Raw genomic sequence first — 26603 nt, forward strand, 5'->3', positions numbered from 1 at the left:
TTCTAGCCAACAATTACGTTGAAGATGATGAAAATATGTTTAGGTTCAGCCATTTTTACAGGAATTGTGAGATTGATATTCTGAAAACGGATTGCATTTTGATATATTTGTGATCTTCAAATCATTTTTTGACTTCAAGTCTTGGATGATGATAATAAGCAACATATATGTCATTTATATGCCAAGACTTTAAAAACACTTATTTATGACAACAATATGTCAAGTTTGCATTTTTTTTTTTTTTTTTTTTTTTTTTTTTTTGGTTTAATACGCGGACGAACATGTATACATGCACGAAAGATAAAAAAAAAAAAAAGAAGATATCAATATGATCTCATAAATCCTTCAAACAAAAAAGCCCCTTTTACAATTTGTACATACTAGCATCCTAAAGTTAGCATACTTTCTATTTGCCAAAACAAGCCCATATATTAACTATACCCTGATATTTTCAACTAGTTGCAGATAACAACGGTAAACAACGATAAAACGAGCACCCACTTCATATAATTACACAACCACGAAACCTAACAACGAGCCGATAATATAAACTTTAAGTTTGGGTTGGGGTTGGGATTGGGGTTGGGGTCGGGGTTGGGTCCCGGGGACTTAACAATGATGTCTTCTTCTGCAACTTGGACCGCAAATGTCTGATTGTTGCATCAACTCTTGCAGTAAACCCGATTTTTGTCTCTTGTCTAGCTTTCGATTTTTCTCTTCTCCACATATGTCGATCCTCAACGTCCTTTTTATAATATTTGATTTCTTGAATTACATGATGATCCATTGGGTTAAACGATCTTTGAAACGATATGTGAGCCAAATAAGGTAAATTACAGGCTACAGTTACTAATACAATACTAAGCCAGTAAATTGGTGCGGGTGCAAGAGCTTCTAGAAAGATTTTGTACACGTTTCCCGAAATACTCGGTGAAAGCATCCCGTATAAAACGAGAAATACATACCACATAACGATGCTGAACCCGATTAGGAAATGTTGTATCCAAGTGAAGTGGCTCATTGTTAGGGCGATTTGGCAGTTCACTGCGAAGATGACACACGTGAACATGGCGGTCCCCACCACCGCCATGTCAGCGGTCTGACCGTCTACCCGGAAAGCTTGGTCGTAAAAGATAATGATGTTGAGAAAGAAGACGATTAGGGAACAGTAGAGACCGTTACACATCCAACCGAATATTCTGTACCAGTCGAAAAATAGGTTTCTTGGTCCTTGCTGATATAATGCTGGAAACTGTAGTTGTTCAAAAATTGTTCATAAAATCAACAGTAAGTTTCATATACTTTATTCTCTCCAAAAAAATGTGAATATTACAGATGGCAAAGTTAGCATTAATGGGTACGGGTTATAGGTCAAAACGGGTAGTAAAAATGTAAAATTGTATTATATTTTACAAATTACTAGGTTACATGTATGATTTCAATATTTTTATTCGTGTAAATAATTTTTTTAACTAGCTTACCATATAATATGATTATGGAGAAATCAGGCATTAAATTGAATTACTTTTTACTCAAACCCTTTAACCCATTAGATATTAAACATAACCCAAAGGAACCCATTGACAAATAAATGGGTCAATTTTTTTCTTAAAGCATAAATGGGTCAAATAGCCTCTTATATATTATATAATAATGGGAGCAGGTTGAACATACAAGAAAAGTGTGTGCATTCATGGCAACCCAACTAAGTTTAAACATGACCCGTTTTGACCCATTAACCAACCTGCCTATGTTGGCATATATAAACATGACATAAGTTTATGAACACTGACCTGCAAACAGATCTCGGAAGAAACGTCTTGTTCAAAAACTCCAAGTGAAATAACCGGCAACGATGTGAGAACGACATTGAATAATAGCATATACCAATCATCATACACCGACTGTCCAGAAAAGCCCGTAAACGCCTCAAAGTAGAATAGCGTTAGGCCGAAAGCAATATTCTTGTAAAAGAAATAGCATATCTGTGTTGTAGAGAATTTAAAGTCAAACAAAAGTCAACAAATTTAACAATTAACACATCAAGACGAATTCGTTTGTACCATTTGAGCAATTCTCTTATAGCACCAATGACCATGTACAACAAGAAGCCTTTCAAGAAACCGAAACTGTGCTATAGAAAAATCACTAGCCATCACAGCCTACACAAAATCATAAAGTTGCATCATTTTTTTAACCAAGTTTGACTAAGTTTGGCCAATTTTGACTGAATTTTAAGTTTTGACCGAGTTTGACTAAGTTTGACTAAGTTTGACCAAGTTTGACTTGGTGTGTTAATGTATTTCAAACCTGCATTCCTTCAACACCGCTAATACCAACACCGATATCAGCTTCTTGAATCATTCCCACATCATTTGCACCGTCACCGATTGCTAAAGTTGTTTTCCCGGTGCCTTCTTTTACCAATCTCGTAACCTAAATGAAGATTTAACAAGGTTAATAATATATAACCAAGAAAAGTAACATGCAATCAGCAACAAAAAGTAAACTTACCAACGCCTTTTGCTTTGGAGAGACACGACAGCATATGACAGAAGCGCAATTAATGGCTAAATTTAAAAACTGATGCTTCAAATCGCCCTCTAATGCATAAGTTAACGTCTTCCCATCAATAATCAACGCAAATGCAGCATGTGGATCCTTTTCAAGTTTAACCATTTGAGATGCATTCGTAATTTGCATCAAGATATTCTCCTTTACAGCCTGATCAGAAAAAAGTAACATTTATAAATCATTTTAATCATGAATAAGATATTAATTGTTTATAAAGTCTAAGAAACCTGGACAAAGTATGTTTGTGGTTAAAACCCACTCGGCCTTGTCATGTATAAATTACTAAACATTCTGACCCGAACCATTTTGACATGTTACCCAAGCTACTGGATTGCCCATTTTGACATTTTATGTATGAGATAATAAGAACAAGTACCTTCTTAGAGTCTTGGGTTAACAATTCCACATTTGTTGTTATACATATTTGTTTCATCCCCTGCCGAAGCAAACTGCAAGCAAATCTGCACAAAAAGATTCAGATTTTTAAAAAAAAATTGCATGTATCAATTTGGACTTCAATATAATATAATAATCATAATAAATAATAAACTATACCCTATGTTAATTGCAGTTTCCATCTTATCACCTGTCAGAACCCATATTTTAAGCCCAGCTTGCGCCAGTTTATCGATACATTGAGGCACCTATAAAGCAAACCATTAATGAAAAGTAACATAACTAAAACCAAGCTTCGATAATAAGCTACTATCAAAATGTCCAAAATACCCCTGGCTGCAATTTGTCTTCAACAGCAGTTGCACCAACCAGAATTAGATCTTTTTCCATTACATCCGATAAGTGTTCAAGCATTGTATCTCTATCACCACCAATCGACGTTTTGGCTTTCATAAATTCATCGTTCCATGCAGAATATTCAGACGATTCGAGCTTTCGGTAAGCAAATGCTAACGTACGCAATCCAGCTTCTGCATACTCTTTTAAATGCTTTTTGGTGGCCTCCTCAAATGATCTTCCGTTTTTGGATAACCGATCAAAGATTATGCTGAATTGTTTACCAAAAAGACGGATTAAATTTCATTTCAGTATATATATATATAATGTTGAAGATGACATATTTTGACCCATTGGGTTGATTCAGGTTGTGCTTGATCTGTAATGGGTCAAAACTCAAACGGCAGCTATATTAGATTAAAAAAGAAAATGGGTCCAACATGATACTTTGAAATGCTTAGACACATGTAAATCTGACTTTAAATTTACTCACCAACTATTTCTCAAAAAGCTGTTTGGGGGGAAAAAAACTAACCCATCTAGTTTGACCCGTCATCCAAACCCACCCGATCCCTCCATTTTGATATTTGTACAAGACTTACCTGTCTGCGCCTTTGCAAAGTAGCAAAATCTGCCCGTTTTCATCTTGGATAATAACTGACATCCTCTTTCGTTTACTCGTGAAATCCAAAATATTCAAAAGTTTATACTCCCTGCATAACGATATAATATGTAAGAATATGAACATCACAATGACAATAAAATCGATTGATCAGATCATATTGATACCTTTCAACGGGCTCGAAATATGAAGGATATCTTTCACGAACAAATATACTCGATTGCGTTCGTTTGCAATACTCAAACCCAAACTCTCTTGCTGCAACAAGAAACGCTCCTTCATCGGGTGACTCAGCTTCATACGTATAACCCCCCGTCTCCTCGTTTAATTCCGGAATCGCAGTATGACAAAGTGCAAGAATCCGAAAAAACATTAACAAAACATCCTTATTGGGCTCTCCGGCCCAATTCCCATTCATTAACCTAGGATCTTCAAAACTAAACCCTTTAACCCGATTTCTACCACTTACACCATTTGGAGTACCCACAACTTCTAATTCAATTTCCGACCCGTTACCCGCATCGGTTCTCGAAAACCCATGATCATGATCATGTTGTTCGAGGTCCATAGCCATTTGGTTTGCAGCTGCAACTTCAACTTCACTTGAACGTATACCGTACGGGGTCCCACCTACAGAACATTTCAAAAAATCCATTTGGTTACATGTTAACGTCCCGGTTTTATCCGAAAGTATCGTGTCAACCATCCCTAACTCCTCGTTTAAATTCGAGGTCCGGGCTTGAGCAGGTGTACCAGTTTCTTCATCATACATGTGTATATCTTGGTTTATAAACAATGCTTGTAACACCTTAACGAGCTCAATCGAAACATAAAGAGATATAGGTATTAAATAACCGTACAATATAAGTGCGGTTATTAAATGAGCCACGCCCGATCGTGTCGCGTTATGCGGATCAACTAATTTCTTATCATCGGGTGGCAAATACCACCATTTCGGCATTTGAAATTTAGTCTTGATAGCAAAACCTATTGAACTAATTACCGAAATAAACACGAGAATCGAAAAAGAAACATAAATAATCTTATCCATAATTTTCTCGATTGTGCTCCGTTTTGAAGGCGGTTTCGTACCGTTTTGCATCACTTTAGTATCATGACCCGAAAAAATTACCACACCGTAAACATGACTTGTGTTACGAAGCTTCGAATCTCTAAGAAGAATCTGACTAGGATCAAGCGGATACATTCGTCCTTCATATTCAAAGTTCCCAACAAACGAATAAAGATTAGGGTTTGGATCCTCACATTTAATCGTTGCACTAAAATCTTTAAAACTTGCATCGTTATCTAGACTTAATGTTACCTCTAACGATCTTTTCACCTTTAAATTCGTCTCACCATCTAAATTCATCGTTTCAACATAACAAATCCCGTCTTCATAACTCGAGGATAAAAACAGTAAATCAGCAGGAAAAAAGTTATCTTTTTCAACTTTAACCACATCCCCAACTTCAAGTTTCATCCATGGTTTTTTAACAAACACACCATCTCCAACATGAATTAAAACTTTTCGCATGTTTACTTTCAAATCCTGCCTAAATCGGTTCCAATTTTCAACACCTTCTTTAGTCATACTCACCCCGATCACAAACATTAGCGGTGCAATCATACTAAACGGCGAAAACGGTGAAACAGCCGTCAACGATAACAATGCAGCTAATAGGAAATACAAATTAGCAACACGCCTGAATTGTTCGAATAGCGCCTTAGGTAAAAACGTGATGACGTTATACTTTGTAGTTGATATGTAATTTGTTGAATATTTCAGAGGTTTCTTCCTATGAAAACCGGGCTGGTTACAACAAATGTGTCTCGAAAAACCTGGCCCGTTAAACTCATGAGGCTCGTCGACTGATTCACGAGGTGGTCGAATACACCCAAATGTGTACAAACTGCTCCTTTTTAGCCTTGCTCTTAACATTCCACCAGGCATATTTAATTAAATTTCAGCAGAATTAAATCAATAACCTCCCAATAACACTAAAGGCTAATAATCCTGCACAAATTTAGTTTCAGCATTTTAAAAATCAGTATCACTACAAACCTAAATCATGTACCCAAATCTAACTAATAAATAAATTTATTGATATATAAAAATATAAAATATACTCATAATAACACAAAATTCGCAACTTATTAGTCCTAAACACCTATGATTCTAGTTTAAACCGATGATTAACACAATTATAAAAAACAACTTAAAACCCTAAGTCATCACAAAACTCAAACTCTAATAAATGAATACCTATAATTATGTTTAATATATAATTATAATGAAAATGAGGTAAACAAAAAATAAAGTGAAGAAAGGAATATGCATTGCCTGAAGATGAATCAAGCAAAAGCCAATTATTCTTAGTTTCTTACACTAGAACGTACCTATTAACAAAATAAAATAATAATAATAATAATAATAAAAACAAATAAATAAACAGAAAATTGCACCTGATAAGCATGAGCTATCATCAATAATAACGAAAATGGCAGCGATAAATTCAAAGACGATAAGATCAAAGAATGCCAGCTAGCTAAACTAATTCATTGATGTTGTTTTCAATATCCTGAAATTAATTTTATGAAGAAAAAAAAAAAGGGTTCAGGCAACGGAGAAATAAAATTACAAAACCTCCTTGTTTCTCCCTTCGTCTCTATCACTAAATATACTGTATACTTGTTAGCTGCCCTCTATTTAATTAATTACAGTATTTTAAAATAAAATTTAAAATATATTAATATTTTTTTAGAGTTTTAAACTTCATTAAAATTTGATTATAGATTATGTGAATTTTTTATTTTGGGAAATGATTTTGTAAGAATTAATTAGGGGATGGGAAATGTGAATTTAGTGCAAAAATAGAAGTATTTTTTTTCTTACGAAACAAGTTTAGATTGAATCGGTCCAACTTACACCGACCCACATCCGAGTGATTTGGGTCCCACTCGTTCTTACGTGGCTTGATTATTGATATCATGGGTCCACTTTCTTTCTTTTCCGAATTCATGAATAAAATAGGTATTGCCTTTATAGTTTATACTACGGAGTATTGAATTTTTGATTTTTTAATTATGAATATTGAAATTGAAATATTGAAATTTGAATAAAGTGAAATAAAGTGCGTAGTAAAAATAATTGAGTGAAAGTGTAATCCTACAAAAATTTACTAAATAACTTTCACAAAATATTATTATTATTATTATTATTATAGTACATATAACACATAGACATAACTTAATACTCCCTCCGTCGACTAAATGTTCATCAACAAATTTTTTTAAATTTATAATAGTTTAGTAAAATGTAAACTTTATCATTCATTTAATAAGTCATTATAATTAATCTATCTATATATATATATATATATATATATATATATATATATATATATATATATATATATATATATATATATATATATATATATTATTTTTATATTAGGTAACAAAGTTAGATATATAGCTAAGACCACTCTTAACCATGACGGTCCGTCATGGGATCGCTGAGTGCCACATCAGCGCCACATCAGCACCTTCTTCTCATCTCTAACCAACCACTAAATACTAACAACCATGACGTACCCATTTACACACCTCCCCACACCCACTAAATTAATTAATTATTTACGGGTACAAGTTTCAAAGAAAAATGTACAACACTTGACTGCATTATATCCGTGATCCAAAATGTCATACAACGACATTTTGCAGCACGAGCTTCCAAAGACTAACCAAGGGCTATTTGCTAGTATTGGTGTCTTCGATTCACTAACCATTCACGGGTCCAAGGGTGGGACCGATACTAGTCCTCTAATCCATTATATCAAATGCTTTGTAGGCAAAATAAAGACCATTAAATGCAATCTTATTATTCAATCTCAACCACTAAGAACATTGATTAGGCATCAATTGTATTCCTGATTATATATTGACAATAATTGACAATAATACCCTAAATAATCCACTATCCACCACTACATCAAATTTTACGAGAATTAGAGTTCTTCGTTCTCAAATTCATATCGAGAATTTTACAGGCGCCTGGCGAAATACATTGGTGATGAAACATTTGAACTCAACCCTTATTTCTTTTTTTTTAAACATTCAACTCGATGCAACACAATCCCTCCGCTAAGATGCGACTAGGGTCTGCACAGCTCAATCTTTATCTAAATTAGGTTATAGTAATCGAAGTATACAATAGAAGTTGTCATTAAATCTATCAGCATCCACAATCGACACGAGAGTTATAAATTTATCAGTAAACTAGTGAAATGACCTGTGAAATCACGGGTTTGTTTAAACGAAATAATTTAATGACATGTTTTAGGTATTAACTAAATGTAAATGTTAAAGTCATTTATTGTAATGACTTGTTCGACTAAGAAACTTGTCGTTGTTTTTACAAATATATTGAGATATGTACTTTTGCATACATGTATAACGTAATTAATCTCGTAAAGTAAATCCATATTTAAATATTAATAATATAATAATTATAATTATAATTACTATAATAAAAATAAATAATAATAATAAAGTTTGCTCAAAGTTGATAATTTATATTTTTAATAATTATTATTATTAATAATAAATGTCTTTTGAATTTTTTTTTGAAAATTAAAATACAATTATTATATAAAGGTTATACAATATGCTTTAAAATTTATAAATATGTTGGTGTTATGTTAAAAATTAGTATTTCCTTTTATAAAAGATTTTGTATTATTAATTTAATTAAATTTAATATTAAATAATGACATCATCAAAGATGTTTTGTAACGACCCGTTCGACTAAGAAACTTGTCGTTGTTTTTACAAATATATAGAGATATGTACTTTCGCATACATATATAACGTAATTAATCTCGTAAAGTAAACCCATATTTAAATATTAATAATATAATAATTATAATAATAATTACTATAATAAAAATTAATAATAAAGTTTGCTCAAATTGATAATTTATATTTTTAATAATAAATGTCTTTTGAAATTTTTTTTGGAAAATTAAAATACAATTATTATATAAAGGTTGTACAATATGCTTTAATATTTGAAAATATGTTGGTGTTCTGTTAAAGATTAGTATTTCCTTTTATAAAAGATTTTGTATTATTTTCTTAATTAAATTTAATATTAAATAATGACATCATCAAAGATGTTTTAAATTTTTTTTTATTTTAAATTATTTTTATACTTATAAATGTTTATTTATGACATCATCATTTTAGAGATTTAATATTAACTATAGATTAAATTTATCATCCTGCGTATATAATATATTACTGGAATTTAGTTGTCGTTGAAATTGTTGATCTTGATAATCAAATGTTTCTTGAATATGAAATTGTTGCTACCTTCTGAATTTATCGTCCTTTCTTCGTTCTTTTTATGATTATTTACAATCATGCTTGTTATTCTTACATGTTTGTTACAATTATGGATATGTGACACTCCTAATATAGAGTCATGATTAATTTTTAGATTGTTATACTTAGATTATTGATGATTGCAGATGTTGGAAAGGTGAAATAAATTTTTTTCGTTTCAATATGCTTCCATTGTGTATTAGTATGATTATGTATTAATTATATAGATTTTATGATAGTTACATCTAGTCTATAAATTAACTGATTTCAAGTATGACTACATCAATTCATTTCAAAATTATAAATTGAACAATATTTTATTAGCAGTATGCATCGAATACTTAGTATGATTATGTATTAATTATATGAATTGTTTGACACTTATGTTTCAAATTATGTTATTGCAGATCGATGGACATGATGATGGAACATATCTAATCTTTAAGCACTTAGCTGCTTACAATCAACCTGCATTATTGCCTACGATATGTTTTACATCCATTGTTTATAATATACAGAACTAACACATTATTCCGGACTAGGTAGGGTCATAATTGTGGATACTTTTTTTACGAGTTCATTAGAACAACTCATTTTTCTTTCATAACTTATTACAATGTAATCTGATTAAATCTATATTCATTCATTTCAATAATAATAAGAAACTGTAAAATTTGATGTACTTGGTTCTCAAATTAAACATACACTTTGAGGGACTCTTTGACGTGTTCGCCATTTTTTTTTAACGGCGAATTTGGCATCAGCTGTTGGTTCTCAAAAGTAAGTATTTGCACTATTTATTTGAGCATAAATAGCATAAATAGAGTTAGCTGTTGATCCATTCATTCATCAATTTGTCATCGTATTTGTAACAAACAACAGATATCTAACGCTAGTGTAACAATATATGTCAATCGGTTATCAATTACAGCCATCTAGATTGAAAGGTCAAGAATTGGTTATTGAAGTACAAATATAGCTGAAGGATCTTTCGATACTGATGTGAAAAATCTCAGGTGAGTTTTCATATTTGTCATTTGTTTCTTCCTTTTTCTCTATTCTTTTTCAAGTTTGTAATGTATCAACTTATTACCGGCTACACATTATATCAAGTTCTCACCAATGGAGATGGTTAAGAGTATTGTGTTACTCTACGGTAATTCAGTAATTGCTAATAAAAAACGCTAAATATTTAGGGTACTTTTCATATACGTTGATTTTTCACTCGCAGACTCCGTAACTAAACACAATAAAATACATTAAAAACCGAACCCCCTGCGCGAAGCGAGGGTTCGAAAACTAGTTAGATTTAAAGATAAAAGAAATGGATTAGCATTAACAAGTTATATGACTCGAATTTCTTAACCTATGAAAAATTTCTATGATATAAAAACTTATTTAAATCAGGTTCTAATTATTATTAATTTCTAAGTTTACTTTAATATGTACACAAAATATTTTAGTTATTAATGAAATTTAACAATAATTACATCAATATTTTTTTGATAATAGGTTTTACCCGACAAATATTTATTTAAAAGAATAAAGAATGGTTATAAAAGAAGCACAACAACATAAATACTAAGAATATAGTTTTCAACACTCAACCACTTTTGACCCATTGCAGGCTGATCAGTTGCGTATAAATACTTTGAGTAAGCTTTAAGAGGTTGACAACTAAACAATTTGAAGAATGATTATTGTCAATTAATGCATACTTTAAAAGAATAGAAGCAATAAATTATGCTTGACAATCGCGTGCATAAAGTGAAATGTTCTTTATTTCCTTTACTATTCACATCTATACATCCTGTATACGAATTCATTAAACTGTTATATTGAACTTCATATTACTTAATTGGTTGATTTAATGAAATGGATTAGCATTAACAAGTTATATGACTCGAATTTCGCAATCTATGAAAAATTTCTATGATATAAAAACTTATTTAAATTTAAATTAGGTTCTAATTATTATTAATTTCTAAGTTTACTTTAATATGTACACAAACTAAATTTAAATATTTTAGTTATTAATGAAATTTAACAATAATTACATCAATATTTTTTTGATAATAGGTTTTATCCGACAAATAATTATTTAAAAGAATAAAGAGTGATTATAAAATAAGCACAACAACATCAATACTAAGAATATAGTTTTCAACACTCAACCACTTTTGACCCATTGCAGGCTAATCAGTTGCGTATAAATACTTTGACTAAGCTTTAAGAGGTTGACAACTAAACAATTTGAAGAATGATTATTGTCAATTAACGCATACTTTAAAAGAATAGAAGCAATAAATTATGCTTGACAATCGCGTCCATAAAGTAAAATGTTCTTTATTTCCTTTACTATTCACATCTATACATCCTGTATGCGGATTCATTAAACTGTTATATTGAACTTCATATTACTTAATTGGTTGATTTAATGTTTATAATATTGTGAATTATATTTCATCATCTTTATCTTTTTTTTTTCATTCGCTAATGAGTATTCATTTCATTGTATTTATGCTTACCCTCAAAATAACTTTCATAATCTCTAATTGTAGTACCCGAAATCGCAGGTTACAAATTAGCTAACTTTCAAATAAAGTAAGAAAGAAATCAAATATGTATTAAAATGTTTTGCCGACTTTCATATATAAAAAGTGGAATTGGAACTTTAGTGACTTTTTAACATTATTTTGAGTACATGACATTTATTTTGGGACAAATATAAATAGTAATGTGAACTCTTTTTATGGGACGAGCCGAGTAAACGTTAAGGGTGCGTTTAATGAAACTAAATAATTAAATGTTTAATGGTTTATAATCCGAATAATTAAAATTCTGAATGTAGTTGATTTTGAGTGACAATAACTTGTTTCATAATCATTTAGAATGAACAATGTGAATGATATAAAATTACTTTATTAATTTTTTTGCATGAGAAAAAATATTATAATTGTTCAATATGTTTCTTGATATAATTTATAAAGAATATTACATAAATTCTATTACAACTGAAAAAGAGTATTTCAACTCTTAATGGTTCAGTACTGAATGATGAACCATTCAGCACCATATATATCATTAGAAAGTCAGGAAAAAACACGCTAAATGTTGAATGGTTCACTATTCAGCGTTGAACCATTCAATTAAAAGTTATTCAGGGGTCTTGAATTCTCAATCAGTTAGTGAAATTTATATTCCTTTGAATTACAAACGTTAAAATTTACATTCAACTAAATCGAAGTAAGTACGAATAATATATGGACAAAAAGTGAAGGCTCACATGCACGATCAACATTTTTTTAGTTTCAAACCTCACTAACAGCATATGTTAAGGAAAAACAATCAAAAGTAGTCATGGAATAACCTGATTATTTCATCAGGTAGCATGGACAAAATAAATCTTACTATCTCTATCAAAAATGAACTACTCGATATCATTTGAATTTTTCAAAAGCATTTTTCAAACAACTTTTACTTTAAATATTTTTCTTTGTTTATATAAACATTTGATAAAAAGTATACTAATTAAAACACGTTTAATATCTAATCATTCATATAAATTTCATCCAATATTATATTATACAAATAAAAATATTTAAAAAAATGGAAATTATTTTTAAAAAATAAACTAAGACAATTATTTTTGAGATGAGTGGTATTTATTTACTCATTTAGCAGTTTAACACTACTGTAACATATTCTATTAATCAATTAAATTTATTTTATATTACTTTAAATTCTCCTTTCTCTATTTTTTTATCTATCTCACTTGAAATTGAAATTATAAGTGAATATATTATACCTCAAAATATTGTACCGAAGGCATTCCATTACGGTGACGTTTGACATCGTTCATGCCGTTCGAAGGTTAGATTGTACTTCGTTCAAGGTATGTGTAAAATAAGAATGGACTTACAATTATTACACCGAAGTGCTGCCATAAACAGTTACGTAATGCCTTAATTAACAAAACTGAAAAATGCATTAAGTTTGAACAAAACAACCAAACAAATCCAAGGCGCAACGCGCTTACATAGTCGCGTTGATCAATCACAAACTAAAAATGAGAATACTGAAAAGGAAAACGTAAAGTTCCAAATTTCTTAACATAGAACTTTTTCAGATTGGTTACATGCCAAGTGCGCGGTATAAATTAGTCGTCTCGCATTTAAGTTGTACGCTCCGTTACCAAGGGCTTCCACAACTTCATTAGGACCTTCCCAATTAGGTCCCAATTTACCAACGTCTTCGACCCTGCTAGCATTATTGTTATGCCACACATAGTCACCGGGACGGAACGTTCGTTCACGGAGACGTTGGTTATAGTACTTGGCAATCTTTTGCTTATTAGACGCCTCGTTGATAGCTGCTATTGACATGCGTTCCTCCAACAAATTCAAGTTTTCGCTCAAATACATTACATTAGATTCCTCATCGAATTCAGTGACGCATTGCGTCGGAACAACTATTTCTGCAGGGATAAGTGTGATGACCCGGAAAATTTTGACTTATTTAAACCAATTCTCTATATGATTTAATATTTTTGTCATGATAAGCAATGCATTTTGACAAGTTTTAAAACTTTTGTAAATGAGTTTTATATAACGGTTGACCACCTTGTTTGTCCGACGATTCACGAACGTCATAACTTGTGATAATTATATAATTGTGTGTGTGTGTGTGTATATATATATATATATACACGTAAACATGCGAATAATATTTATATATGAAATGATAAAAATTTACTATTGAATGATGCAATTTTCAAATTTAAATTTTTACGTATTTAATCATTTTATTTTTATGATGTAATTTTTTTAATTTATAAGAAAAAAGCAATTAAATCAAAGATGTACAATCTGTAAAGTACAACGTACAACAATGTAACTTAAATAGTTAAATTGAAATTAATTCATTTACTATTCATATGAATAGTAAATGAAAGAAATTAATTAATTTACTATTCACATGAAAGCGACTTGATAGAAATAAGTTACATAATATAACCCTAATATATTTGATAAATACAACTTTTTAAAATCTTTGAATTCAAAATTTATTATTATATTAGTATATTTTATTTTAATATTATTATATTATTATATTATTATATTTAAATTAATATTATATTATATATCTTTGTCCAGTCAAAAACTAGGAAAACACATATTACGTGTACAAACTTTATAAACGAACCTTTTTACAACTAATTTTATAAAGCTTAAGACCAAAACAGATATATATATATATATATATATATATATATATATATATATATATATATATATATATATATATATATATATATATATATATTCAAGTATAAAAATTAGAATTTTTATCCATATTTTTACCCGTCAATTATTAGCAAAAGAATATGAAATACCGGTCCGTAAAAACTGTCGGTAGAAATTGACAAAATGAATTCACATGTTTTTTTAAATTATTATTATATTATTACTTTATTACTTTATTATATTATATTTATATTATTATATTATTATATTTTATTTCAAAATTATTATATTATTATTTTATTAATATATATATATATATATATATATATATATATATATATATATATATATATATATATATATGAATGATCGAAGACACATATCATTTTTTTTCATATATACACTCCCTAAGATTCTATTATTATTATTATTATTATTATTATTATTATTATTATTATTATTATTATTATTATTATTAAGTAGTATTAGTATTATTACTACATAAAATACTACGACGGAGTTATGCTCGGGTGATTTTCAAAACGGGTTAAAGCTAAGGAATTCATGGGTATTAAATAAGGAGTTTATAGATATTGATCGGGGTTATTGTTCGTGAATCAAAGGTCAACCTTGCATTTAATATTTCCGTTGCGTCTGCATACTTTTCCTACAATATTGAACCACAATATTGATATGTGAGTTTATAGATCCTTTTTTAATTGCTTTTGCAATCTATATATTTGGGCTGTGAATACATGCACTTTATTTTAAACGCAATGGATACAAGTACATACTAAATTCTACACCGAGTTTGAACTGAAAATCCCTTAGCTTTGGTAACTAGTAACTGACGGTTATAAGAACTGGTGGGTGCGAGTAGTTATATATGGATCCATAGGGCTTGACATCCCCATTCGTTCCAGGTATAGAGACCCTTGCCTGAACTATAAAGCAGACGTATGCTATTTGAGTTTAGTACACGTTGGTTTGCGTGTATTATACTTGTTGGTTGCATGTATGTTAAAATAGAGGTACTTATTATATATAAAATTAAAGTTTAGTTACCAGGGTGCTCAATCTTGTAGAATATTTTGATAAACGTTTCTGGATGAAACAACTGAAATCTTGTGATCCACCTTTATATACAGATTATGCGCAACATTAAAACTATGAACTCACCAACCTTTGTGTTGACACTTTTAAGCATGTTTATTCTCAGGTTCCTAGAAGTCTTCCACTGTTTACTTATACGTTATACAAGCTATGTGCATGGAGTCATACATGCTTTATTCGAGAAAACTTTGCATATGCTTTATTCGAGAAAACTTTTCATATGCTTTATTCGAGAAAACTTTGTATTCACAAAATCATCACCATGTAACTTATTTTGACTGTATTGTCAACGGATGTAGTATTGTAAACTATTGTTTACGGTGATTATCTATACGTAGAAATTATCAGATGTCAAAAACCTTAAATTTATATATTCATTTATGGTGTGCCTTTTCAAAAGAATGCAATGTTTACAAAACGTATCATAGAGAGGTCAAAACCTTACTATGAAATCAATGAATAACGTACCGCGTCAATAGCGATTTTGACGGGTCGTTACAATAAGCACCTCGTACCTATAGACAAGACTAAAGGGCGTCCCTTTAGTAACCCGAATTTTTCCATGATTATATATTAATTGAAAACTATATTTGCTTGATTAAATGTTTCCAACATGTTAAGCAATCAAACTTGTTAAGACTTGATTATTTGAAATGTGTTTCATGTAGACAATTGACCACCCAAGTTGACCGGCGATTCACGAACGTTAAAACTTGTAAAAACGACATGACGATATATATATAGATATACATATAGTTAACATGAGATTATGATAAGTAAGTATCTCTATATGTATATTAACAATGCGTTATATACATAAAAATGAGACTACTAAGTTAAGAAACTCGAAACGATATATATAACGATTATCGCTATTACAACGTCTTACTAAATACATATGTATCATATTAAGATATTGTTACACTATATTTAACATGATAAAATGATAATTATATATATCATTAAGTATGTTAACAATGAACTACATATGTAAAACAAGACTACTAACTTAAGAATTTTGAAACGAGGCATATATGTAACGATTATCGTTGTAACGACATTTTAATATATATATATATATATATATATATATATATATATATATATATATCATATTAAGATATATTCATACATCATAATATCTTGATAATATAATAATTTAACATCTCATTAGATATAATAAACAATGGGTTAACAACATTAAATGAGATCGTTAACTTAAAGGTTTCAAAACAACACTTACATGTAACGACTAACGATGACTTCACGACTCAGTTAAAATGTATATACATGTAGTGTATTTAGATGTATTAGTATACTTTTAAAAGACTTCAAGACACATATCAAAGTACTTCTACTTAACAAAAATGCTTACAATTGCATTCTCATTCATTTTCATCAACAATTCTACTCGTATGCAACCGTATTCATACTCGTACAATACCCAGCTCCTAGACGTATATACTATTTGTATACATACATAATAATTCAGCTCTTAGCAGCCCTAGACAGTCAACAAACATGTGGAACCAACAATTAGACAACTAGCATGACTTATGAGCAAGGAAACAAAAACAAGAACTCCTTTTAACCCCACTCACCTTCACCACTCACCACCTACTCCATTTCACTTCCAATTTTCTTCCCAATTCTCTCTCAAAACACATACACTCTTCCATGAATGTCTAAGTTACTATTTTTCCAGCAAAAATATCAAATACAAGCTTTGGTTATTACCTATAATCATCATAAAAACAATTACTCAAGAACACATCAAGAACACTTCCAAGTTTACAAGTTTATTTTCAAGTTTCCTAATCCATTCCAAGCAATCATCTAAGATCAAGAAATCTTTGTTATTTACAGTAGGTTATCTTTCTAAATCAAGGTAATATTCATATTCAAGCTTTGGTTCAATTTCTATAACTATAACTATCTTAATTCGAGTAATAATCTTACTTGAACTTGTTTTTGTGTCATGCTTCTATTTCAAGAACTTCCAAGCCATCAAAGATCCTTTGAAGCTCAAGTTATTTTTTTCATCATTTCCAGTAGGTTTACCTACTAAACTTGAGGTGGTAATGATGTTCATAACATCATTCGATTCATATATATAAAACTACCTTATTCGAAAGTTTAAACTTGTAATCACTAGAACATAGTTTAGTTAATTCTAAACTTGTTCGCAAACAAAAGTTAATCCTTCTAAATTAACTTTTAAAATCAACTAAACACATGTTCTATATCTATATGATATGCTAACTTAATGATTTAAAACCTGAAAACACGAAAAACACCGTAAAACCGGATATACGCCGTCGTAGTAACACCGCGGGCTGTTTTGGGTTAGTTAATTAAAAACTATGATAAACTTTGATTTAAAAGTTGTTCTTATGGGAAAATGATTTTTCTTATGAACATGAAACTATATTCAAAAATCATGGTTAAACTCAAAGTGGAAGTATGTTTTCCAAAATGATCATCTAGACGTCGTTTTTTCGACTGAAATGACTACCTTTACAAAAATGACTTGTAACCTGTATTTATGACTATAAGCTTATATTTTATCTGTTTAGATTCATAAACTTAAGTTCAATATGAAACCATAGCAACTTGAATCACTCAAAACGGATTTAAAACGAAGAAGTTATGGGTAAAACAAGATTGGATATTTTTTTTTGCTTGTTGTAACTACGTGAAAATTGGTAACGAATCTATATTAATCATATCCTAGCTAACTCATATTGTATTATACATGTATTCTATATATTATGTAATCTTGGGATACCATAGACACGTATGCAAATGTTTTGACATATCATATCGACCCATGTATATATATTATTTGGAACAACCATAGACACTCTATATGCAGTAATGTTGGAGTTAGCTATACAGGGTTGGGGTTGATTCCAAAAATATATATACTTTGAGTTGTGATCTAGCCTGAGACGTGTATACACTGGGTCGTGGATTGATTCAAGATAATATATATCGATTTTTTCTGTACATCTAACTGTGGATGCATTAGTGAGTCTGGACTTCGACCGTGTTTGTTAGGATGCATTAGTGAGTCTGAACTTCGACCGTGTTTTTCTTCAAAAACGATTGCTTAACATTTTTTGTTGGAAACTATATATTATTAACATATAAATATATTAATCTCTTAACGTGTTTGATATTGTGTGATAGATGTTTACCTCTAGTACAAATCCCATCGACTCACCTAATAATAATGAAGAGTCGAATATACTTTGGGAAGATTCACAAATTCCCGAAGAGGAATCGAAAGAGGAGGAACTGGAAGAGGAGGAACCGGAAGAAGAGGAACCAGAAGAGGAGGAACCGAAAGAGGAGGAACCGGAAGAAGAAGAGGTTCCGAAGGAAGAAATATTGATACCTACAGTAAATCGATTAAATAAAAGAAAACCCTCAACCAACGGACCAAAGTTAGTAATGGTCAATGGTGTTTCACAGAGGAAGTAAAATAATGGGAAGATTACCAATTTTTTGATGAATCGGATCCCAATGAGGATTCCGATGATGTTATAGAAATTACCTCGACCCAATTTAATAAAGCAAAAGAAAATAATAAGGGAAAAGGTATAAAAATAGAGAAACATGATTCCAACCCCGATGAGCTTTATATGTATCGGCAACCTCCGTATTTCCTAAATTGTAACAATAACCCGGGAACCTCTAAACCACCAGGTTTTTCTAAACCATTGTGGAAAACGACGGCTCATATTAGAGGAACACCATATATCCCTAGAAAATTAGGAAAACGAACCAAGTCCGAAGAAGAAGAAATCAGTGATTCAGATTAGGGAGTTGTAAACATGTTGTGTATTATATGTATTGTAGTGTGCTTGTACTTTTATGTTCTATGTAAAACTTGCTTGTATTGTTTGTTAATTATCTTTTACGAATCTAATCCTTTTCTATTTTACAGTATAAAAACAAAATAGACGTTAAGGGTAGACAACCGAATATTTTAGAAGACCTACCAGAGGATATGATTAAGGAAATCTTGTCTAGAGTCACTCAGAATTCATCAGCACATTTAGTTATGGCGAAATTTACTTGTCAAACATTTGAAAGACTTTCCAGAAATGCCTTAGTTTATAAAAGGCTTTCCTTTGATAGGTGGGGTATATCACATTGGGGAGACCGTAAGTTACGCCGTGTTTTCTTTAAAGCGTTAAATGCTGGGAACCCAAATGCAATTTTACGCTACAGGTTAAGAACCTATTTTGACTCAACATATCCCAACATAGGATTTCGTGAGTTAGAAAGAGCTACTAACATGCAACATAAAGAAGCATGTTATACTTACGGGTTAGTGATGTTCGCTTCTTACCAAAGTGAGAAAAATAACATCGGATTACAACTATTAAATGAAACATTCCCACAGGTGACAGATTCAGTAGTTGGGGGTGAGAAACAAGGTTTTTAAATTATTACGGGGTTGTTGGATATTACGAAACCCTCGTCCTTTTGACGACATTACAACATGATGCCTAGCCAATGGTCATAACGGTTGCTTTCCACAAGACCAAGGATGGGAAGTCGTCTTAGTAAAACCAGAATGCATGACTTATTTCTGGACTTATGAATTACGTGTCTTTATTTCTTTTGCTGAACAACTTGCGTATTAACTAGAATTGCCTTTATAGCTGCCGAGTAGCAAAGTTATTATGTGCTATATTTCATCCTATATGTATAATAGCGGTATTGTAAGTTTGTAAAATATTGTATAAGTTTGAACGCGAAATATTATTGTAATAAGTTTTTCATATAGAATCGTAGTAGTTGAATTGTATAATAGCTGCTAAGTATGAACTTAACGGGTAGGTACTATCCTAATTAAAACTATAAAATGCTAATATGAAGAAAAAGCTTTTATAAATAAGTTCATATTATGCTATGAAATACTATAGACTACTCTTAAATTCTATATGATTAACTCAATTCTTTTGGCTATTTTTGAAGGAAATGGCACCGACGACTCGTCCGAACTTGAACATGAGTGAGGAAGACTTCCGTGTTTTCCTGGCTTCGAACATAGCCGCAATGCAAAATAACAAAAATAACTCTGGTTCTAGTAGTGGAACAAATTCCACAAGAAATCGTGTAGGATATTCCTACAAAGAATTCACTGCCTGCAAACCTTTGGAATTTGATGGAATCGAGGGTCCAATTGGATTGAAACGGTGAACCGAGAAGGTTGAATTGGTGTTTGCCATAAGTAAATGTACTTAAGAAGACAAAGTAAAGTACGCTACGCATACCTTCACAGGTACGGCGTTAACATGGTGGAATACCTATCCCGAGCAGGTAGGACAAGATGCTGCTTACGCACTACCGTGGTCAGCATTCAAGCAATTGATGAACGAGCAGTATCGTCCCAGAAACGAGGTCAATAAGCTCAAGGTAGAGCTTAGAGGATTACGTACGCAAGGTTTTGATATCACCACGTACGAACGACGATTCACAGAATTGTGCCTATTGTGTCCCAGAACGTTCGAAGACGAAGAATAGAAGATCGACGCATTTGTAAAAGGGTTACCGGAAAGGATTCAAGAAGATGTGAGTTCACACGAGCCCGCCTCCATACAAAAGGCAAGTCGAATGGCTCACAAATTAGTGAACCAGATCGAAGGAAGGATTAAAGAGCAGGCGACCGAAGAGGCTAACATGAAACAAGTCAAGAGAAAGTGGGAAGAAACCAATGACAAGAGTCACCAATACAACAACAACAATCACAACAACAATCGCAATAACTATCCCAATAACCGCAACATCAATAGCAACAACAACTTCAACAAACGTCCCAACAACAACTACAATAATCGTCCCAACAACAATAACAACAACAACAACAGCAGCAACAGCAACAATAACAATCCTAACAACAATCTCAATAACAACAATGGCAACAAAAACCAAAAATAGCCATGCCAAAGATGTGAAAAGCGTCACCTGGGGTTCTGCACGACATTTTGCAACAAGTGTAAAAGAAATGGTCATAGCGCAAAGAAGTGCGAAATCTACGGACCAATGCATAACATAACTAAAAGAACAAATAATGTCGGAACAAATAACACCGCCCTAGTTTGTTTTGGATGTGGAAAACCGGGCCACTTTAGTAGAAATTGCCTGAATCAGGGGAATACTAATGGGCAGGGCCGCGGAAAAGTTTTCAATATTAATACGGCAGAAGCGCAGGAAGACCCGGAGCTTGTTACGGGTACGTTTCTCCTTGACAATAAATCTGCTTATGTTTTATTTAATTCGGGTGATAGAAGCTATATGAGTAGAGATTTTTGTGCTAAACTAAGTTGCTCACCGACGCCCTTGGATAATAAATTTTTACTCGAATTAGCAAACGGTAAATTAATTACAGCAGATAATATATGTCGGAATCGAGAAATTAAACTGGTTAGCGAAACATCTAAGATTGACTTGATACCAGTAGAGTTAGGGAGTTTTGATGTGATAATCGTTATGGACTGGTTGAAAGAAGTGAAAGCGGAAATCATTTGTTACAAAAATGCAATTCGCATTATACGAGAAAAAGGAAAACCCTTAATGGTGTATGGAGAAAAGAGCAACGCGAAGTTAAATCTTATTAGTAACCTGAAGGCACAAAAACTAATAAGAAAAGGTTGCTATGCTGTGCTAGCACACGTTGAGAAAGTCAATTCCGAAGAAAAGAACATCAATGATGTTCCCGTCACAAAAGAATTTCCCGATGTATTTCCGAAAGTGTAACATCCCGTTTTTCCCGTACATGTCTAAAGGTACATACTTAATTATTGTACGCTTATAACTTGTGCATTTATGTGATTAAAGGACCTAAGTGTTAGTAATGGTGTAATTATATATATATATATATATATATATACAAATATGTGTGTGTATATATATATGTGTGTGTTTAGAATATATGCATGTATAGGTATATGCATGAGTCTTTGTTGATGTTAAGGCTTGTGAGACTAAAAGATGAGGTTTAGACGTGCATAGGAAGCGTGAACAAAGTGTACAAGTTGGATAAATCGTTAAGTTGTGTAAAGTTGTCGAATGGCTCAGTTGAAAGCCATTGCCGCGCCACGGAAGCCTTTGTCGCGCCGCGACGTTAAACGCAAAGCAAAGTCAGGAGGCATATTAAGAAGGGTCGAGTTTCCCTTTATATGTCGCGCCGCGGAGAAGAGGGTCGCGCCGCGACAAATAACTAGAATCTGAGTCAGGAATGATTTAAGAAAGCTCGTAAAATACGTTAATTACCGCGCCACGACAATTGGTGCCGCGCCGCGACCCACTGGGCAAACTGGTTCCAGATTTTTGTTTTAAAATAAGTGGTTCAAGGACAAAATCATCTTTTCGCGTATAGATCTAATGGAGACTTTAAGTCTCAGCCACTTATCCTCTATTATTGATTTCTTTTTCATTTTCTTTCTCTAATTACTCTCAAAACTTAAAAACCCAATTGATTTCAAGTAAGATTTGAGGGTGGAGATTTGTGAATCAAACCTTGGAGCAAGAATTAAAGTTGTTCTCCTTGTTCTTAGCTACAAGAGGATAGTGTTGGTAAGTCCTAACTCCATATTTTGAGTTTTAATTAGTTTATGCTAGGGTTTGGTTCATTTGGAACTTGTAAGACCCATTTGGGGGTAATATGGGTGGATTTTGGGTTATGTGATAAAAGGAAACCCTAAATAGCCATAATCTAGGGTTTGGTCTTATGATTTGGGGTTGTAAGTGTTAAATGGTGTTTTTAGTCACTAATGCACTTGTAATTGAAGGAAGAATTGTAAATGGGTCATGTTTGACTAAAATTGTAAGTTTAAGTATTAAAGTGGGTCAAGAGAGTAATGTTGACCTAGTTTGGGCGAAATGGGTATGAATTACCCTAAGTTAGTTAATGTTTGTAGACTTTAAATCACTAGCTTTAGTGATTTAATATGCGTTAGTTAATGTTAGTCGCAGTGTTCAAGACATCACCCGTGGGATTAGTGATTACGTGGTGTTTAAGTAACACTAATGGATGTTATGAACTATGACGGTCTTTTACGAGTACCGTTCCCTTGTACGATTGGTTAACGATGGTTGTGTGAATTCGTATCTAGCATAATTGAATTGTGAACTGCATGCTATTGTTGTTGCTAGCTTCTTGTGAATTGTGGATAGTAGTTTATGTTTGATGTTTGCATAGTTATCGAATTGATAGCTTGTATGCGGTATGGTAAGTGATTGCAAGTAAGTAGGTTATATATGAACATGTATAATTGTTGCATTCACTAAGCGTTAGCTTACTCCTCTCGTTGTTTATCTTTTTAGATGCAGGTGCGGATAGGGGAAAAGGGATTGTTGGGCACTAGGTGTCCTTTGATGGTATTTCGTTGGAGCTTTTGGAAGTTGGCCTAACGTTTTGGGTAGTTTAGTCCCAAACCATGCTCGAAGTGTCGTTTGGATTATAAACTATCATTTGTAGTGGGTCGAACGTGTATTGAACTTAATTAATGGCCTTCGTGCCTTGTAAACATTTAAATTGTGGTACGTTTTAAATGGAACTTGTGGAATGGTTTACATATTTAATTGGCAAGTTAATGCGAGATGCTCGCGTAGCAATGACCAGCTACCATTGTTATGGGTGCAAATCATGTCAAACGAGCGATGTACGACGATTGTGGAGCAAGGTGGAGCGGTATGATGAATATGTGTATATGTGCGTGTCATGTCTTTTCATTCGTTGTTTAACCTCTCTCCTTTTATAGAATGAAGATGAGAAATGGACATGACACCGATAATGGGGGCACGAGCGAGGACCCCGGGTTCACGGCCAAGGTATAGGCCATCTTTAAACGTCAAAAAGTGGAGTTTCTCGAAGACATTAAGAAAATGTTTCTTGATACGATTGACGAGCAACTAGTCAATGTAGTAAAGGATTAAGTTAAGGCCGTTCTTCACGAAGATAATGTGGGAAGACGGGACTTTTTCTATAAGAACTTCAAGGATTCTCAACCTCCCACCTTTGAAGGTGAAAGGGATCCTCTTAAGAATGCCCGATGGATCTCCGATATGGAGGGGGCTTTCCGTACTTGTGAATGTCCTCTCGATAAGAAGACAAGGTACGGGTGTAGTATGTTGAGAGGCTATGCTAAATTGTGGTGGGACGCGAAGATCCAACTTTATGGCGAAGAACAATGCACGGAATTCACTTGGGATGAATTCAAGAAAGAGTTTTTCGATGAATACCGAACTCCGGCCGATCTTACTTGGCTTAAGGACGAGTTACATTCCTTGAGGCAAGGGTCGATGGATTTGAACACTCTCAAATTCGTGTTTTTGTCCAAGACCCAATTTTGCCCGGAGTATGTCGGAAATGATAAAATATTGAAAGAAGATTTCTATCGAATCTTGAATGATAGTTATCAAGAAAAGATAAGTGTGAACGTGGTGAAGAGTTTCGATGAGTTGTTTAATATGGCCAAAGGTTTTGAGGTGCTCGTGTTAAGAAAGAGTGGCTTTACTTTTGGCAAGAGGAAGTTCGAAGCTACAAGTCATTCGAACAAGAAGAGTAAGGGTGCAACCGAGAGTGTCGGTAGTGTAAAGAAAAGTGTTCCCGGAGAGTTCCGTTATTCTTGCCACAATTGTGGACGAAAGGGACATATGGCCCGTGATTGCACCAACCCTCCTTCTACAACCAAACTTACTTGTTATAATTGTGGTAAAGAAGGGCATAAGAGGCCGGAATGTCCCAATTTGAACAATGATCATGTTAAGAAATTGGAGAAAGCGGTGGGTACGGCTAGGGGTCGCAACTACTTAACGACGAATGAAGAAGCCAAACAATCAAATGAAGTCATCTCAGGTACTTTCATGGTTAACTCTAGTCCGGCACGTATACTTTTTTATAGTGGTGCTAACTTGTCGTTTGTGTCTCCAAGATTTGTGCCTAAGTTGAATAAACCGCTAGCTAAGTTAAGTCATCCGGTAGAAGTCAAAATAGTGGATAGTAAAACGGTGCTAGGGGTTGATGTTTGTAAAAATTGTAATGTTGTGTTTGGTACTAAAACTTTTGAAATCGATCTCATTCCGATGACTTTGGGTGATTTTGATATTGCTGTTGGTATGGATTGGCTCGATCGTTATAGAGCTGATATCGCATGCCATGATAAATTCATTCGTGTGAAGACCCCAAGTGGGGGAGAGTTAATTATTCATGGCAATAAGCGAAGAAGACTTGTGCCGATATGCACTTTTGCACGAGCACGTCGTTTCCTTGTTAGTGGTGGCATGGCTTTTCTTGCCCATGTAGTTGATACTCGTGATGAGTCACCACCCATTCGTGAAATTCCGGTGGTTAACGAATTTGAAGATGTTTTTCCGGAAGAGTTACCAGGTGTCCCGGCGGAAAGACAAGTTGAATTTCGCATTGAGTTGGTTCCGGGGGCTACCCCCATTGCTAAAACTCCTTATCGTTTACCACCGACGAAAACGCAAGAGTTGTTAAATCAAACCCAAGAATTGCTTGAAAAGGGTTTTATTCGACCGAGTTCCTCGCCATGGGGTGCTCCGATTTTATTTGTGAAGAAGAAAGACGGTTGTATGCAGATGTGCATCGATTATCAGGAGTTGAACAAAGTGACGATCAAGAATCGTTATCCATTGCCTCGGATCGACGATTTGTTTGACCAACTCCAAGGTGCAACGTATTTTTCTAAGATTGACCTACGGTCCAGCTATCATCAAGTACGTGTCCGTGAGGAAGACATAGAGAAAACGGCTTTTCAAACTCGTTACGGGCATTTTGAGTTTGTAGTTATGCCTTTTGGTCTTACGAATGCACCGGCGACATTCATGGATCTAATTAACCAAGTGTGCCAACCCATGTTGGACAAGTCGATAATCGTGTTCATCGA

General features: G+C 32.6%; 2 protein-coding genes across 2 annotated transcripts in view; both read right to left on the minus strand.

The window, feature by feature from the left end:
• Positions 1 to 329: 329 nt before the first annotated feature.
• On the minus strand, positions 330 to 6550 carry LOC139866219 (probable phospholipid-transporting ATPase 4). Its single transcript, XM_071854371.1, has 11 exons — positions 6395 to 6550; positions 4096 to 5945; positions 3909 to 4019; positions 3301 to 3577; positions 3130 to 3218; positions 2951 to 3035; positions 2515 to 2724; positions 2311 to 2436; positions 2064 to 2162; positions 1794 to 1985; positions 330 to 1252 (listed from the first exon to the last, which is right to left on the minus strand). Exons 2-11 carry the CDS (start codon positions 5880 to 5882, stop codon positions 554 to 556), a joined length of 3675 nt encoding a protein of 1224 aa, XP_071710472.1. The 5' UTR covers positions 5883 to 5945; positions 6395 to 6550; the 3' UTR covers positions 330 to 553.
• Positions 6551 to 13425: 6875 nt separating this feature from the next.
• Positions 13426 to 26603, minus strand: part of LOC139866688 (uncharacterized) — a 112576-nt gene continuing 99398 nt past the window's right edge. Inside the window, exon 4 of the mRNA XM_071854983.1 lies at positions 13426 to 13793. Within this exon, the coding sequence (XP_071711084.1) occupies positions 13426 to 13793 (368 nt within the window). The remainder of the gene's footprint in view (positions 13794 to 26603) is intronic.

Source organism: Rutidosis leptorrhynchoides, chromosome 9 (assembly GCF_046630445.1).
Source record: "Rutidosis leptorrhynchoides isolate AG116_Rl617_1_P2 chromosome 9, CSIRO_AGI_Rlap_v1, whole genome shotgun sequence".
Lineage (NCBI taxonomy): Eukaryota > Viridiplantae > Streptophyta > Magnoliopsida > Asterales > Asteraceae > Rutidosis > Rutidosis leptorrhynchoides.